General features: G+C 44.1%; 1 protein-coding gene across 3 annotated transcripts in view; it reads right to left on the bottom strand.

Moving 5' to 3' along the window:
- The window catches only part of ppp2r2ba (protein phosphatase 2, regulatory subunit B, beta a), a 41,110-nt gene that overhangs the window by 8,542 nt on the left and 19,026 nt on the right, over nucleotides 1-13,542 (bottom strand). The window contains exons 1-4 of one of the 3 annotated variants that reach the window (XM_044206369.1): nucleotides 11,095-12,070; nucleotides 3,332-3,429; nucleotides 2,261-2,426; nucleotides 1,368-1,480 (exon numbers count right to left, since the gene is read on the bottom strand). In XM_044206369.1, coding sequence (XP_044062304.1) covers nucleotides 1,368-1,480; nucleotides 2,261-2,426; nucleotides 3,332-3,429; nucleotides 11,095-11,164 — 447 coding nt within the window. In that variant the 5' untranslated portion in view covers nucleotides 11,165-12,070. Of the gene's footprint in view, nucleotides 1-1,367; nucleotides 1,481-2,260; nucleotides 2,427-3,331; nucleotides 3,430-4,060; nucleotides 4,198-11,094; nucleotides 12,071-13,542 lie in introns of those variants that run through there. The other 2 variants (XM_044206370.1, XM_044206368.1) reach the window with 2 other exon arrangements.

Below are 13,542 nucleotides of genomic sequence, written 5' to 3'. Positions count from 1 at the left end.
ACGATACATTTTGATTTAATCAGCTTATCTGAGCTGTACTTATTCAGACTTCAGACTACTTGATGTGCAAGCTGAGCATAGCCCTTTGTCACAGAAAACATTTCGACATGTCACAGTAGGAAAAGCACAGCGGTTAATTATAAAATTAATTATGGCTGAATTCCATTTAGCTGCTTCAGTTTCAGGGTTCTGGTATTGTGCATGCTGGTTCATTGTCACACTGTCATAGCTTACTGGGACACTTGAATAGAGCGGAGCCATTATTAATGTTATGAGTAACACCTGTGCTTTTCCTACTATGACAAGTCAAAATGTCTGCTGTGAAAAAATCTATTACCTGCCTTTCTAGAAACACAGGTCCATTCAGAACTTTGGGCCTTTGGCCTTCCAATTCATATGATTTTCTCATTGTCCTTTTCCTGAACTGCTGAATTGCCTTTAAAGGAAGAGTTCGACATTTTGGGAAATATGCTTATTTGCTTTCTTACCAAGAGTTAGATTGATACCATTCTCATATTTGTCTATATAAAGCTACCTCCAGTAGTTAGCTAGCTTAGCTTAGCATAAAGCCAAAGGGAAACAGCTAGCCTGGCCCTCTCCAAAGGTAACAAAACCCACCAGCACCTCTAAAGGATTTTGTTACCTTTGGTGGGGTGAGGCTAGCTGTTTCCCCATTTTCAGTCTTAATGCCAAGCTAAGCTAACCGGCAATTGGCTCTAGCTTCATATTTACCGTTCTCACTGTACAAATATGAGAGTGGTATTAATCTCTCTGCAAGAAATCAAGCAAGCGTATTTCGCAAATGTCAAACCATTCCCTTAAACACCATCCGTTTGGTTAGGAAGATAGTACGATTTCACTGAAAATGTTCTGAATAATAAGACAAAAGACATAAAGGAAATCACTGGAAGACTGTTTTCTACAGCATGTCATGGATATACAATCAAGAAAAATAAAAATTTTAAATTGAATATCAGCATTGGGACCATAATGATTTTTAGTTCATGGTGCACTTTGGGGATTTAAATTTATCCACTTTTATTAAATAGTTATGGAAATAGTTAGAATACATTGTCATATTTCACATTTATAGGAAATGAAAACATTATAATTGCAGTCTTATAAGCTTCCATTTTATACCTCTATCTCTAAAAGAGGCCTGAAAAGACCCTGAGGCTGTAGCTTGAAATGTTTTGTTTTTGTTTCCATTCAAAATTGATCTGGAATTTTCTGTCTTCAGATTATAACCTGCTATTTGACTCCAAGCCAAACAGAAAAATGTTAACATGCCAGCAAGACAAGAGCCGTTTACCTGACTCCATGTGACATTTTGGGTGGTGTTAGACCTGTTTTGTGTGACCTCTTACCCGTAGCGAGGTGATAGTCGACGGGTTTCTGATCCGTCCATCCTCATCCTTCAGGTTGTAGCCCTCTGGACGCTTGTCTCTCTCACTGATTTTCCACAGCTTCACCGTCTTGTCTGGCATGGATACATTGCACAAACACACACGCACAGACACACACAAACACAAAATACAGTTAGATCATGGCTCACTACAGTGAGTATCTCAGATACAAGATGGATGTGGGGGGTTGGGCGGCCAATCTGGCACGTAGCTGGGCAGGAGCCAGCGAGAATGATGAATGCCAGCTCCTGTGTACATTCTGATGTCACTGATATCAATCTACAAGTTGACTACATTTCCCAGCTGCAGTATACGCTCCCCCTGAAAAAGCCATCTGGGTGCTCTTCAATTCTGCATCACATAAACACCAGTTACATCTCATCTTCTCGGTCTAGTGAAAGGGATGGCGGCAGCAGTCAGGTTGTTGCCTTTTTTTTTTTCCTTCTTTTAATTTCCGCTGTGAATATTGGTGTCAGAGCAGCGAGGCCATCGCCACAGGACCCTCCACCATCTGCTCCAGCCACCGCTAGCACTTCTGTAGCAGCCATGCATGAAGCCCACAATCTGCAAGACGTCTCTCTGCTGATGTGTGTGTGTCTGTTTGAGCTAGCGTGCATGTATGGTATGTGTGTGTGTTTGTGTGTGTGTTCCCGCTGTGGCAGCCATGCATGAAGTTCTCAATCTGAAACAGGTCTGCTGGTGGTACTTGCTCAGCCAAGTGAAACACCAATACATTCACACAAATAGTGAAACAGACATTTCAATGTGATATTAATAAAATCTTAGATTATTGGTTTCTTATGCCACTTGTGTCGCTCATACAGTACCAGGGTCGCCTTAGCGAACTGACTGACCGTTGGTGGAGAGCAGGAAGTAGGCGGCGTTCTGCTGAGGAAGCCATTTGATCTTGTTGATCTTCTCCTCAATCTCCAAACTCTTCAGGTAGTCAAACTCCGGCTCGTGGCTCTGGAATGTGCTGTAAACATTGTACTCCCCTCGACGCTGGGGCTGGCTCTTACTCTGCAAGAAGGAGAGAAAGAGATTCATAGTGAGATATTGACCTGTTTGCTGTTAACTCTGGAAGATTAAATATTTGTTCCCACAAATGTGTTATAAAGAGTTTAATTCTTTAACAAGATGTCAAACATTTGAGAAAAAAAAATCATTGCTGGTGTAAATGTGCATACTATTACCCTTAAAGTTCCCCTTAAGTAGTTTCAAAGTTGATAAAACATTTTTTAGCCATGCTAGCGGAGGGACATTACTTATGCCAATGACGGCCTGTCGATTTTCATCTTGTACCATCATCAGGTCAAATTTATACCACATTTAGGTTTATCACACATACCTGCAAAACGAATAACTTTCCAGTTAGCCCCAGTTTTACTTTGTGTTTAGTGCTCTTTAGCATGCTAACACACTAAACTAAGATGTTAGCATTTAGGTCAAAGCAGCTCTGTGCCTAAGTACAGCCTCACAGAGCCGCTAGCATGGCTGTAGACTCTTAGTCTTGTTTCCACACTGTTCGATGACATAAAAAAAAATTATTTGCTTGTTCTAGCATTCCATTGCAGCTATATAGCACATTTAGACTGAATCAGCATTCAATTCCAAGATGCTATATATTTATGGCTGCTCCGTTACATGAAATCTAAAATTCTAGATGTACAGTGCACCATTTGGTCTCATTGGAAACCTTGGCATCTTAAGGGGAATTCAGAATAAATTTATGTGGTTTTAAACAATGCTTCTCCATGTAACAAGAGTTTATAATCATGGTCCAACCAAAGCTAGCAACCCTTTTCAAATATACCCCTCTACTTAATTATCTGAAAGCAGACAATCTAACTTCAATGTTTCAAGGCTGTCAAATCCTTTCAGCAGAAGGGCAGCATAATTAGTGTTGCATTGTTGGCATTTCCTACCTCCTGCTCCCTCTGGAAGACAACCACTCTGCCTCCTTTATCCCCGGTGGCCAACAGCTCCCCCGATGAGTTAAACTCCACCGTTGAGATAATGTCAGCTGCAAACACAGAAAGCAGAGGGGGTTGGTGTAATGTCAGTGTGGACGTGCACAAAGCTGTCAAGGTATCATTCAGACAAGAAGAAAGAACCTTTCAGTGAGATCGGGTAGAGTGACTTCTAGAAAACATGTCAAGGGAAGGGAAGGGGAATCTCGCGACAAACCCACAGAGGACTCCTCAGCACAGATACCCTAGTTTGGTGATATGTGGGTTAGGAGAAGCCACTGGATGAGTCACTGCATGATATCAACTAATTCAGCCCCTCGTCTGATTGAAGTGAGCCAATCTGTGTCATTTAATTGCACTTCTGCTTTTTAAAGGACGCCACAGCCGCACTAATAATGCCATTCACCTCTCTCCTCCTGGCTGCAAGACCCCATGCTGCTCAGTGACTCTCCTGCTCCTTCATTAAAAAACACAGTCATAAACCTTTAAACCGTACACTTTTTGCAGCTGATATATGTCTATACATGTGTGGCATACTTTTTAACTTTCAATCTATGCAGTGCATCAACAGGATAATAAAAATATACCAGCAATAAGATATAACTGCTCTGTTTATACTCCATGGCCAACATTGCTCAGTGTCTCTTCATAGCTACAGTTTCACCAAAAGTAAATAACACCTACCCTTAACGTAGCTTTTCCTTCCAAAGACATACATCTGCCTGGATTTAGGAGAGGCTAATGGTGACTGTAATTATTATACAGCCCTGGGCTAAAAAGGCATAGCATAATGTCTGTCACACACACACACACACACACACACACACACACACACCACAGCAGTGGCTAGCCCTCTGTTTAACAGTGACAATAATATTAGACAGAGAGAGAGAGAAAGAGAGAGAGCTTGTTGTTTTGTACCCCCCACGCCCTCTGTGGACCTGCTACTGGCGGAGTGCTGAACAGGAGAGGGGAATGTTGCTATGGAGACCGATTCCATCTCTAGCGGCAGTCGGAGGGGTGTATATGTGTGTGCCAATAGCTCTCAGACTTAGTTGCTGATGCTAGCTGTAATTCAGCAGACAGAGAGAGTGCTGCAATAGAGTGAAAACTGCAATCGGCTGGAGTGTGTGCTGGAGTGTGTGCAGTTCAATGCAGCACACAACTTCAGACAATAGAGTCTCTGTGGACGGGCTCATCTTTTAACATAAGGCTGCTGTGCGTGAAAATTACTTCGAATGTGTGTGTGTGTGGGTGGGTGGGTTCTCCGTGGGTTCTCCCTTGTTTCATTTAATTGTTGAAGAGAAAGCCAGAATCAGCGATGAGACCAGAGGGATTCTTACGACCATGTGTTGATAATGACATGAGGATTGGGGGGGGGATCCTAATCATATTTGAATCAAGAAACTAACTCACAGACACACTCTGACCTAATTAGAGCATGCAAAAAACAGACGCCGAAGTTATCCCTCTTTCTGTATCTGCATGTATCGACCTCATGCATGCACAGAGATGTGCAGTGCAACGCCCCCAGCACACACACACACACACACACACACAATAGTGTCTTCGCCAACACCATTAGGCCAAAGTCACTGGTGTGAATCGAATGGAATCGGCTTAGCGGCCAGCATTCTTGAAATCAAAGCTTTTCTCTCTCTCTTTTTGTTTCAACTTCATACTCCCCTTTTTTTCTGTTTCCCCCTCTCGCTCTCTCCTTCCCTCATCATCAACACATTAAGTCCCTGAGGAGAAACAGTAATTGATGGATGCCATTTAACGAGTTTACACACGGATACATCCTTCAATCATCTCACTAAATGAAGAATCGGGGAGAGCCAGTGAAGCTGAAACTCTGAGAAACATGATGGAATGCTTCCCTAAATGAGTTTTTCCTCATGCAAATGTATTCAAACCAGACAAGGCAATCTATTCAACCTCAGCCACTCATGGACTTGTGTTTGAATGGCAACATACAGTTGTTTTCACATAAAATTTCAGTACAGGGAACAAATTGATTAGCAGTCGCAGGTGATGATTTCTGCTTGCGTCAGATCAGATTTTTATTATGTGAGCATCAGCAGGTTCAAGGTGGACTGGAATTAGCAGCAGGCTGGTGATTCGGATGATCAAATGTGTACTTACACACACTCTCTCTCTCTCTCTCTCACACACACACACACACACAGCTTCATCAGCAGACCATAACCAGATGAAGCCCATAAATCCTGTGGCCAGCGAGGTCTGACACAGACAGGTCAGCGCTTCTTGATGTATCAGAGGGATGCTGGAGATAACACACATCCATCACAAGTAATAACACAGACAAGCCTGTTGGCCTGCTGCTGCGATGCGTGTGTGTGTGTATAACTCTGTACGTACGACCAAAATCAAACAGGCTTACCAAGCTGAACCTCAATAACCCCCTTCAGCATGCAATATAGAATCGGGACTCAAACCAACTGGATGGAAACATAGATATGCATTGATTCTGGAATGAAAACCGTGCATGAGGAGCCAGAAACACAGGGAGGGGAGGATATTGAATGTATTTATAGACGTCCGAGTATGCAACATCTATCACGCATAACAGACAAGGCCACTAAAAGAAATGAGGGGGGGAAGTCTAGGGATGGATTTTTGTTGCTCTAAGTAGGTCAATAAAAGATTGTACAGTGAGTCTCATCGGCACAGACACAAGCAAAGACCAAAATAGGAGCACCCTAGCTAACCTCTAGACAACATATAATCCCGTCAGGGGTGAAAAAACTATAACACAAACAAACTGAGGGTTGATCCTGTGGCATTGGAGGGTTGTGTAAGACAGACAGAGCCAAAATGGTGTGACTGCATGGAAAGCTAGTTGCGTAAGTGGAGTGCAGTAATTCCAGGTAGAGGGAGGGACGTGAGCAACATGGTGTCGTGTAAATGCTTTGTTAGCGCTGGACGTGGAGAGGAGAGGATTACAACACTTGTGTTGAGCTGCCTGCGTCAAAGGATCAGGCTGGAGGATAATTCAGGTTCGTTCTCGCACTCTCTTTCACTCACCGCTCTCATTCTTTCTACAGTAATTAACAAAATGTATCAATCTGCACTTTTTTTCCCCAGAAGCATGAACACACACGTGCATGTATCACAAATTCTCTACGTAAAGACCCATGTGCCTTTGCGATTCACCATTTCTGTGCTGAATAAGCAGCTGATAACAGCTTCATTTCACACCAGCAACAATGGAGATCAATCAAATTTTTTGAATAAAACCTGCTACCTACTGGTCTGGTACCCTGCCATATGATTAAGGGTTTATTAGGCTTTATTAGCTGCACAAAAAGCAACAGAGCACAATGCAGCTCTCTTCATCTGAAGAGCATGACTCTTTGTAAGATCTGGAGTGAACAAGCTAATTAACCTGGTTTCTGCAGGATCAGCCCCTTGAGAATGAGACAGAACGTGTGTGTGTGTGCGTGTGTTTTGTCTAAATGTGTATGTGTGTGTGCTCTTTCTCTTTTGTGCGTGCATGTATGTATGTGTGCGTGCTTGCTTTTCTGTAGCCCCACACTCCAGGGAGTTGAGGGTGAAATGGGCGAGACGTGTTACTGCTTCACTTCTCACACTTCATTAACACATCGGCGTGGCACACATCTGACTACAGACACAACACAGGACGGCGCGAAACAAGACGAACTGGTGAAAAGCAGTGAAAAAGCAGTGAAATCAGCGATCGATTCCTGGATGCACTGACATGAATACCAAGAGGGATCATTTCAAATGCTTGTTATTTGGTATTCTCTTAGAAATTGAAGATGTAGGAGGGGGATGGTGGGGAAGCGGGGGTGCATAGAATTATAATCCACCACCAAAACAAAAGCTATCTCTCCCTCTCTATCTGTCTGTCTGTGTTGCTTTGGCGCAATCCCTTTCATCTTCCTGTTTTCAAGGCCGGTAGTGAATCAAAGATTCGATGGCTGCTGTACAGACCGAAATCCTGTATCTACAGTGACCTTATCACCAAAAACATGAAAGATTCCGAGTGACGCCACTTCCGCGACAGGACACAAGAATTAGTTATCAAAACTTACAAATGTATCCCATTATAAAGTCCAGAAAGGTCAAACACTGCTTAGCCTTCAGGCTAGCAATGCACCGAATGACTCACATACAGTACATCTATCACAGCAGCACCTCAAATCTACTAACCAGGAAGCCAGTTGAGAAATAGGATATTTCTGTAATCATCCTACAGTAGCAACACCACGGGTATTCTTTAATAAATTCTCATTAAATTTTCATGGAGCTGCAGACTTAATAAGAAGCTAATCAGGGGATGAAAGCAGCTGCTGAATAAGGAGTGTGACTCGCCCCAACTTCACAGCTTGCCATTAAGCACCCGCCACCCCCACACCACCCCCATACACACACATAGACATTATCTTTCTTGCGCTATGTGGTGAGGCGGGGTCCGGCGTTTTTGAGTGTTTCGTAGTGAATAATGGATGGGACCTGGGGGTATGGTAAGCTAAGTCTTTTATGACGGGGTCCTAAAGTGTGGCCCCAGGCCGTTTGCCTTGGCACAGGCAACTAGGCGCTGCTCCGCTCTCATCAGCAGCTGCAATAAAGGCTCTGAGCTCTCTGTTACGGGACTGCATCAGTATTCAGCGGGGCTAGAGGGGTCACATCACACACAAGCTTGTACTTGCATCAGACAGACATATAAGCAGCAAAGCAGAAACAGAGGGAGAAAGAAGGGGTAGGGTAGAGAAGGAGGAAGGGATTACATGTCCTACCAATAGATCTTTAGGTCATTGTTCCGGTGGCTAAATTGTAAAGGACCAGAAATCAATACCAAAGCAGACATTAGGTTACGTCCTGCCTCACAGCGAGGAAGCTATTTGCGTTTTTACACCCACAGTGGTGTTCTGCTATTTGACAATTTAATCCATTATAGAAACATCCAAGGTGCAGATTATGAAAATTAACTGAGGCCCATGTTATAGGAGCGCAACAGTCCACTGACTCAACACTCACTGATACACACAGCTGCAGTGAGACATAAACCATTCATCCTATCACCATTAGCAATGTGTCATCTGCAGGCAGCTGGTGAATGCAAATCAGACTGTAACGTAATTTTCTTTCATCTAGACAACAATGACGCCTCTGGAAACTTTGCTTTCAGGTTGAGAAGACTTTGAAATTTCATACTGTGGATGACCCATTACAGCTTTCCTCGCAGTGTGCGCACATAATGTACACGCACACACCGATTCAATGTAACCGCCCACAGGCCCGCTGAGGCATGGGATTGGTGTGAGCCAAAGGTCAGTGTGGGTGACATCATTAAAATGTGACATCATTAAAGTGTCCCGCTGCTGTGGGCAAGCATGGCCTGAGGGAAATCCCTACCAGAGACCTGTGTGTGTGTGTGTGTGTGTGTGTGTGTGTGTGTGTGTGTGTGTGTGTGTGTGAATGCGTGACTGTGTGTGTGTGTGTGTGTGGTCTGAATGGACTGGGCCTGATGGAACATGTGCACTTTGGTGAATTTATGAGGACGGGCGATAGACCCAGACACCGGCCCGTATGATCTTTGGCTGCAGACTGGCTTCATACCACTTAGGAGACAAGGAGCGAGAAAGTGAATGGGCACACACACACACACTCATTCATGATATATGAGGTGTGACGATCAGTCATAAATTACAGCAATAAAAAATAACAAAAGTCGACATTCCTTGTTTGAAAAGCACAGATGGGCTGCAGACCAGACAGTCCTTTGCTTCCAGGAGACACATTTTACACCCTGTGTAACTCTCATCCACTTTCTCCTGATCAAATAAATGACACATGGGAAGAGTGAGACGAAGAGACAGTGAGAAGCTGGAAGAGGAAGATCCCCTACTGTTTTTCATCTCAGCGCACACATCAAACAAAGATATCCATCACACCCACTCCCACCCCCACTTCACTTCCTCTCGCTCTGAACCAGTGACTGTGTGCTTAACAGTGACAGGGAATCATCTGTGAGTGTAGGAGCGGAGCAAATGATGATGCTCCCCCATATTTAAATGAAAAAATATATATAAACATTGAGAAAAGACTGCAGGAGAAACTGTGAGAATGAGACTCTCTGCCTTCTGAGCCTTGACTTTGTCTCTCCTCCAACCTGCAGTGGCATCAGTAACCTGAGCTGATGGCAAATGGAAGAAGCTAGGGTGGCTCTGACCCACCCTGCAGCCACACATACCCTCCAACAACCTCTATGTGCCCTCCATATTTCTATTCTATTAAATTCTATAGATCATTTGTGGAGACATGCTAATTGAATGGTCAAGTATTGGATGCTCCGTTGTATTTCACGTTCAAATATGTTTCTTTTTTGTCAGATTGTCTATTTTCAAACCTCATGGGTGGTGAAATGTGCCTGGGTGTGAAAGAACTAAAGGCTGCCCCAGTGCTGCAGAGGCTATTATTAAAACTGACTACACTGCAAATAAAACAGTGCTTCAAACTGAACAATAAAGACCACTAACTGTACTTATTCCAAATGTCTAAAGAAGAAAATAGACATCCACATATGCACATAGAAGTTGATTGAAATCTTGTAATAATAAGTAGCAATGTGTAATTTGATATATTTAGAGCATTACAGACATTATGTTTAGTCAGTATTAACAAACATGTTTTGTATAATCAGTTCCAACTGCTGCAATGAAAAGCCCTCAGTGGTTGTATTATCTTACTGATCTCAGTACAGCAGTTAATGTCCATAACCGATCTGCATAATCAGTAAATGGGGGCCGAGGTGGTAATGAGATTAATGGTATCTTTTTATCTGCAAATCAATATTTTATGCTGATCAATGATCTAAACAGCTTGGGATGACAGGGGGAGTTGATTGGTGGAACATAAGGGAACTATTAAGCATCAAACAGTTAACAGGCTGATAATCAAGAGGCTGATGTGTGGTCAATGAGGAGGAAACACACACACATGCAGAAGCAGCATTTATAGCTGTGGGGCTGCAGAAAACAACTATTGTTCAAAGCTCCAGTTATGAGCATGTACAGTAAAAATGCACTCTCTTTCTGTGTGTGTGTGTGTGTGTGTGTGTGTTTGTGTGAGAGAGAGCGAGAGCGATCCATATTTCAACGTACTGCCTCTTAAAATTAGGGCACCTTCTCTGTCTCTGTTTAATTCTTTCAACAAGTAAACACAGAATGAGGAAAATAAAAAACAATTTCATCATGAATTCATCATTTAGAACTGCATCACATGTTCACTACAGACTCCAGACATGTACAGGAGGCTTTATTCCACTGCCGCCCGTAGTCCGAACAGATTAAAGCCCTGATTCCCTTCGGTCAAGATCGTCATCCTAAAATAGCAGACTGTGATGGGAAGCCACCTCTCTGCTATTGACGCCAAACTCCATGTTTATGACAAATGAGCAGAATATTCCTTTAACAGCCTAATAGCAGCTTATAGTGTGTCTAAGATGATTCATTTCGTTTTAAATTACCTTTATGGTGGCCAAAAAGCATCACTGCATAGCCTAATATTTATCACCCAGGCCATTTATAGGCTACGACCTGTGATATTTGCTTATTTTTCTGCTTCCTTTAATATTCTTATATTTGCTGTGATATTAGCATCCCTCTGCAGCCTCAGTTTATTAAAGCTTAAAAGGAGTCCCCCACCCCCAACATCATTGGTTTAAATACCTTCGGTTGCATAGTTGTGGTCGCGAAGGAAGCTGTTGTTGATTTTCCGGGTGTCACTCTCTTCCTCCATTGATAAATCGGCTGATTCGGGATCCTGAAAGCTGCAGACCTGCTCCCATCCTGCCCGGTACCGTCAGCAGGCGGGCTGTGGGACCAGCGGGGGGCCTGTCATGGCTCCAGATCTCCGGTGTAATCAACACAGTCACGATCAAATACCTGTGATGATGATAATGATGATGATGGTGATGTAGGTCCTGTCCACACCTCAGGACGCATCCAACTGCCCACCGTCCGCGACGCAGTGACAGTGCCGATTCCAACAGTGGATTTAATATCCTAATTCTGATAGCGCATTAGGTCCTCTGCTTCAGATAACTCATCAAGGAAAAAATATCTCCCAAAAATAGCCTATTAAAATATACTCATTATCACCACAGAGCTTCTTGAACTGGTTAAAAATGAACGAAATGTTACGTCTTCTTGAAGGTGGATGAACACGCAGCAGCAGCAGCGCACTCTGTAAATCTCTTTTGGAGGATTTGAGTTTAGGCTGGCTAGATTTGCCCCCTCCCAGTGCCAGCGGGGCGGGCGGGATTATGCGTCAACAAGCTTGCTCCGATCACTTCAGCATTTCCGTGTCAGACTCTCGGCTCCGCGCATCTCCAAGTGTAGCACCTTCGCCTTTCTGTATCCAGATCCTGCAAGGTCTAGTCTACTTTCTCTCTCACATTCATTCACCGGCGCCTGTGATCCCGGGAGCTCAGCTGACTCACTGTGCCGGATAGCGCAGAGAGAGATGTACTGTACCCACTGTGCTGCTGCCTGCTGCTGCGCTTCAGCAAAGGAGGGCCCCTCCCATGCTGCCTGGCGGCTGGCTCTTTAAAAACCACAAGCAGCAAATGTGACGCTCACTCGAACCACCACCACGGAGAAGGAGTTTAAATTCTGTCCGCTCACAGCATGATGACCACCAACAAGGTTCGTGCGTGTAAAGCCGACAGCTGCCTTATGGTCTGGTAGCAGGATGCCTCTTTAAGCCTGGTAGATCCTGCACCACCATCCCTCCATCCTGCTGCAGAGGCATCTATACATTGTCACAGCAGATTCAGCAGTGAGCATATACTTCCTATGCTTTCCTCTCTGCATCAAGACCAGGTTCCCTAACAGCAGCTATTCATGCCAGGAAAGAGCCAACAGAGGCTTTAAAAGATGTGTTACAGGAAGCGCATGACATGGCACATTTCTGTCCAAACACTTGAGAGAGGGTGTGAAGTTCAGATTTAGAGAAAGCAGGACATAGAGGGACACAACAGATAGAGATAGAGAGGGAAGGATTAGTTGAGTAAGGGAGAAAGACTGGAGAGGAGAGAGCAACATACAGGACCAGAAAAGAGGACAGAAGAAAATGAAAAATCCCAGACGCTGATTAATTAGATTAGTAGGGCCGCCGTCTGCGCCTCTTTCTGGAAAGATCTCATTTCCATGCTGAGTTTAATAACACCACACACAACAAGCCTTCTTCTGGTCAAACCGTAATCTTTGATGAGTGTGTGTGTGTGTGTGTGTGTGTGTGAGTGTGTGCGTGTGTGTGTGTGTGTGTGTTGCTTCAGTGTGGCTGTATTCGCAGTGCATCCCTGCCCTTATCTACTCACTTTACCCTAAATCTCACAGGCTCCACAAAGGGACTGGGTATCTCCCCTGCACGAGCCTCAACACACACACAGCAGCAGCAGCAATAAAGAGATTGTGGAGCCCCCTCTCCTAAATGCATTAGCTCTCTAATCCACAGGACCATTTGCACATCCAATCCTCTGCTCCTCTACTAATGGGGATCTGGCTGTGAGTGTGGCAGGCTGCTTATAGCAGAAAATACAGGGCCTTCCTACACATGCTATTTTACACCCCATCACCCTCCAACCTCTCCATTGGAATACATTACAGGGTGTTAGCCATGCAGGGGGATAATGAAGGCTGCTGGAGCATCGGCGAGGGCCTGTTTCCATATTTACAGTCCTCTGCTCCCCTAGTGAAATCTGCACAGAAACTCCGCCATCCTTGACCCTCTCAGATCTGACTGAGTAGTCAGCGGTGCTTCCCATCTCTATCAATATTTAAACAGGGTCTACGATGACAAAAGAAACACACAGCGTTCCTCTTCCACAAAGACTTTGGCTAAGTTACAGCTGAGCAGCAAGACAGAATGAAATTGAAATGGAATCAGTGAAACAATAGATTTGGTTGAATGAAGCTGCATGGATGAGAGGTTCAGGTTTGTCAGATTTTGTTGGGAGGTGAGGGGGGAATTATGAGGCAGAGAGATGAAGGGCAGGAGTGGCAGTTTAAGCCACAGAGATGTTTGACTGTATAATGAAGGAATAAGTGGAGAATGCTGCTCGGAGCCAGAGCCTGGGATCAATGCTTCCTCTCTAATAACACCCACCGTCTCCC

Source organism: Siniperca chuatsi, linkage group LG8 (assembly GCF_020085105.1).
Source record: "Siniperca chuatsi isolate FFG_IHB_CAS linkage group LG8, ASM2008510v1, whole genome shotgun sequence".
NCBI classification, from domain to species: Eukaryota; Metazoa; Chordata; class Actinopteri; order Centrarchiformes; family Sinipercidae; genus Siniperca; species Siniperca chuatsi.
This window is presented reverse-complemented; position numbering and strand designations above follow the sequence as displayed.